The sequence below is a fragment of the Colobus angolensis genome, unplaced genomic scaffold (genome assembly GCF_000951035.1).
Source record: "Colobus angolensis palliatus isolate OR3802 unplaced genomic scaffold, Cang.pa_1.0 Scaffold50, whole genome shotgun sequence".
In the NCBI taxonomy this organism is placed as follows: domain Eukaryota; kingdom Metazoa; phylum Chordata; class Mammalia; order Primates; family Cercopithecidae; genus Colobus; species Colobus angolensis.
The window spans coordinates 1537952-1542391 of record NW_012118488.1 but is presented as its reverse complement, the minus strand read 5'-3'; the positions used below and the strand labels follow the sequence as shown (position 1 = coordinate 1542391).

Here is a 4440-nt window from a genome sequence, read left to right as displayed (position 1 = left end):
GGGCATGGTGGCTCACGCCTGTAATCCCAGCACTTTGGGAGGCCAAGGCAGGTGGATCACCTGAGGTCAGGAGTTCAAGACCAGTCTGGCCAACATGGCGAAACCCTGTCTCTACTGAAAATACAAAAATTAGCCGGCCGTGGTGGCGGGTGCCTGTAATCCCAACTAGCCAGGAGGCTGAGGCAAGAGAATCACTGGAACTGAGGGGACAGAGGCTGTAGTGAGCCAAGTAGCCACTGCACTCCAGCCTGGGCGACAGAGCAAGACTCCATCTCAAAAAAAAAAAAAAAAGTTCCATGCTTCACAAAATGATATAGTTACCTATAAGTTAAGGGAATTTATCATGAAAACCTACAGGACTCCTCAGATCAGCGGAGAGAATCTGTTTTCCTTCCACGTGGTCCTTAAACCGACGACGGGCTTCTTCTAACGTTGCCTTATGTCCTGCTTTTCCTAGTTTTCCCAGAACCAAGCCCCTCAGGAGTGCATCTAGATGACCTGATTTGAGAGGTAAAAGAGACATAAGACTACTTAAAAAGCCTATTTTATAAATTTGTCATCTGGATATCTTATAATTGTGCTATACCAACTCTATGGTCTTGAACAAACACACTCAATTAACTTAATACCTGAGAGAATACTTGTTTTACGTTTATCAAATCATAAGAGCGATATGCTAAACAGACTAGACAAGCAAATAAAGTTGCTGACTTTCTCTGCAGTTACAAATGCCAACTATCTGAATTTACTAAATGTTTACTCAGTCTAGTTAACTACTCTGCTAAGGATTATGTGTGAAAAGGACAGGCTTACATCATGCAGTTTTGACCTAAGGTTCAAAGAAAAATCACATATGGTACTAGTATGTTCTATGTATAATAAATTGAAATCTTAGATTTTAAAAATGAAAATCTGATGGGTCCATTCCTCCAAGACATACAAGATATCCAGATATAGCCAAGAAGCACATAAAAAGATGTTTAACATCATTAGTCATTAGGAAAATGCAAATCGAAACCACAATGAGACACCAATTCATACCCACTATGATGGCTATAATAAAAAAGATAATACCAAGTGTTGGCAAGGATGTGGAGAAATTGGAATCCTCAAACACTGCTGGTGGGAACACAATATGGTGTAGCCACTTAGAAAATCAGTCTGATAGTCCCTCAAAAGGTTAAACATACAGTTATGGTCAGGCACAGTAGCTCATGCCTATAATCTGAGCATTTTTGGATGCCAAGGCAAGAGGATCACTTGAGCCCAGGAGTTCAAGACCAGCCTGAGCAACATAGAAAGACCGTTTCTACAAAAAACTTAATAATTAACCAAGCATCGTGGCATGTGTCTGTAGGCCTAGTTACACAAGAGGCTGGGGAGGGAGGATCGCTTGACTCCAGGAGGTTGAGACTGCAAGGAGGTTGAAGCTGCAGTGAGCCATGATCACACTACTGTACTCCAGCCTGGGCACAGAGCAAGACCTTGTCTCTTTTTTCTTTTTTTTTGAGATGCAGTCTCGCTCTGTTGCCCAAGCTGGAGTGCAGTGGTATGATCTCAGCTCACTGCAGCCTCCACCTCCCAGGTTCAAGCAATTCTCCACCTCAGTCTCCCGAGTAGCTGGGAATACAGGGGTGTGCCACCACACCTGGCTAATTTTTTGCATTTTTAGTAGAGACAGGGTTTTGCCATGTTGGCCAGGCTGGTCTCGAACTCCTGACCTCAGGTGATCCACCCAAGTTGGCCTCCCAAAGTGTTGGGATTACAGGCATGAGTCACTGCCACCCAGCCGATCATCTCTTAAAAAAAAACAAAAGGAAAGACAAGTCATGGCTCACGCCTGTAATCTCAGCACTTTAGGAGGCCGAGACAGGTGGAACATGAGGTCAGGAGATCAAGATCATCCTGACCAACATGGTGAAACCCCATCTCTACTAAAATACAAAAAATTAGGTGTAGTGGCACGGACCTGTAGTCCCAGCTACTCGGAAGGCTGAGACAGGGGAATCACTTGAACCCGGGAGGTGGAGGTTGCACTGAGCTGAAATCATGCCCACAGCACTCCAGCCTGGAGACAGAGTGAGACTCCGTCTCAAAAACAAAACACAGAGTCATCATATGACTCAGCAATTTCACTCTTAGGTATATATCGAAAATAAATGAAAGCATATGTCTACACAAAAACTTGTATACAAATGTGAACAGAATTCATAATAGCCGAAAAGTGGAACCAGTCCAAATGTCCATCAGTTAGTGGATAAATAAAATGTGCTATGTATCTACACAGTGGAATACTGTTCACTTGTAAAAAGGAATGAAAGGGGCTGGATGTGGTGGCTCCCACCTGTAATCCCAGCACTTTGGGAGGCTAAAGTGGGCAGATCACCTGAGGTCAGGAGTTCAAGACCAGCCTGGCCAACATGGTGAAACCCCGTCTCTACTAAAAATACAAAAATTAGCTGGGCGTGGTGATACAAGCCCGCAATCCCAGCTACTCGGGAGCCTAAGGCAGGAGAATCACTTGAGCCAGGGAGTGGAGGTTGCAGTGAGCCGAGATCACGCCACTGCACTCCAGCCTGGGCGATAGAGCAAGACTCTGTCTCTGAAAAAAAAAAAAGAACGAAAGGTCCGGGCACGGTGGCTCACACCTCTAATTGCAGCACTTCGGGAGGCCAAGGCAGGCAGATAACGAGGTCAAGAGATAGAGACCATCCTGGCCAACATGGTGAAACCCCATCTCTACTAATAATACAAAAATTAGCTGGGTGTGGTGGTGCACACCTGTAGTCCCAGCTACTGGGGAGATTGAGGCAGAAGAACTGCTTAAACCTAGGAAGCGGAGATTGCAGTGAGCCGAGATCGCACCACTGCACTCCAGCCTGGCAACAAAGCAACACTCCCTTACGAAAAAAAAAAAAAGGAATGAAGGACTGATACATGCTACAACACAGATGAACCTTGAAAATATTATGCTAAGTGGAAGAAGCAGATATAAAAGGCCAAGTATTTTATGATTCTATCTATATGAAATGTTCAGAATAGGTAAACCCATGAAATAGTAAATTTGTGGTTGCCAGGAAATGGAGAGTGACTGCCGGTGGATACAAGGCTTTTTTTTTGGTGGAGGGGGAGGGACTGAGAGTGGGGAGGGTGAAGAAATTGTTCTGGAAATATGGAGGTGATAGTTGCACAATCTTGTGAGCATACTAACAAATACTGAATTGTATACTTTAAAAGGGTGAATTTTATGGTATTTGAATTATATCTCAAAAAAAGTTAACATCCAGGCAATAAATGATTGAGAAAAAAAAACAGTTAACGGCACACAAATCTGATGAATTGCAGCAGTACAATGGACAAATAAAATGTAGTATATTCATATGATAAAATACTACTTAGCAATAAAAAGCAATGAACAACCTGGATATATCTCAGAAACATTATGCTGAGTGAGAGAGGTAGGTTTAAGAACAGAACACACATTATATGATTCTATGTATTAAAATAGAAGAGATAAATATTAATGTAGGTGAAAGAAATCAGAATGGCATGTGCCTGTGTGGGGTGGGCAGGGGAGGCTCAAGTAGTAGGGACCAATTAGGAAGAAGCCTCAAACAGCTTTCTGGGGGATGGAAATGTGGTATGTGTTTGCCGAAAGTCATGGAACTGTAACATTTAGATTATGCATTTTGCTATATTTAAATCATAATTTAACCAAAAATAATTTTAAGAAAACCATCAGAGATCAATAGATAACTACACATTATTGTGATGATTCTTACAAGAAGTAATTTATAATTCTGGCTCTGATACTAACATGCTGTGTGATGCAAACTAACATTTTATTATTTTGCCGTGTTTCATTCTCCTATCTCTATAGCTAGGAAATTGAAGGCATTCTCCCTATATTGTAAGGATGGTTTTGAAGTCAAGAAGTATCACATTATCATCATGAAAGAAAAGTGCAACACCCATTAATTTACCTGCATCTGTGTCCATGTACTCCTATCTTGTCACTATTCATCTGTGCTCCTATCTAAAACCAACTCCTTAACTTCTGCACTGGATCTCAACTCCTCTTGATTATTCAGCTGTCACTACAGCAACAACCCCTCTCTCACAACATGAATTTTTCCATTACTACTGCATTATGTTCAAACAGTTGCAGAAAAATGTAATATAAAATCTCCCAACTTAAAAATTCCTTCCTTTACCCCACCTCTCTCTCGCCTAGCCCTTTTCTCTGTTCTCAGCAAAACTCCTTTAAAAAGTTGTCTAAGTGTGTTGTCTCCATTTTCTCTCCTTCCATTCTAAAGAACCTGCTGCAAAAGTGGAGAATTCATTATTGTTCCCCACTACTACACAAAAATTGTTAAATGTAATATTGAATTAGGCTTCATCATTCTTTTTTTTGTTTGTTTTGTTTTGTTTTTTTTTTTT

General features: G+C 41.6%; 1 protein-coding gene across 1 annotated transcript in view; it reads right to left on the bottom strand.

The window, feature by feature from the left end:
- Positions 1-4440, bottom strand: part of NPEPPS (aminopeptidase puromycin sensitive) — a 117491-nt gene that overhangs the window by 10477 nt on the left and 102574 nt on the right. Inside the window, 1 exon segment of the mRNA XM_011959842.1 lies at positions 356-498. Within this exon segment, the coding sequence (XP_011815232.1) occupies positions 356-498 (143 nt within the window).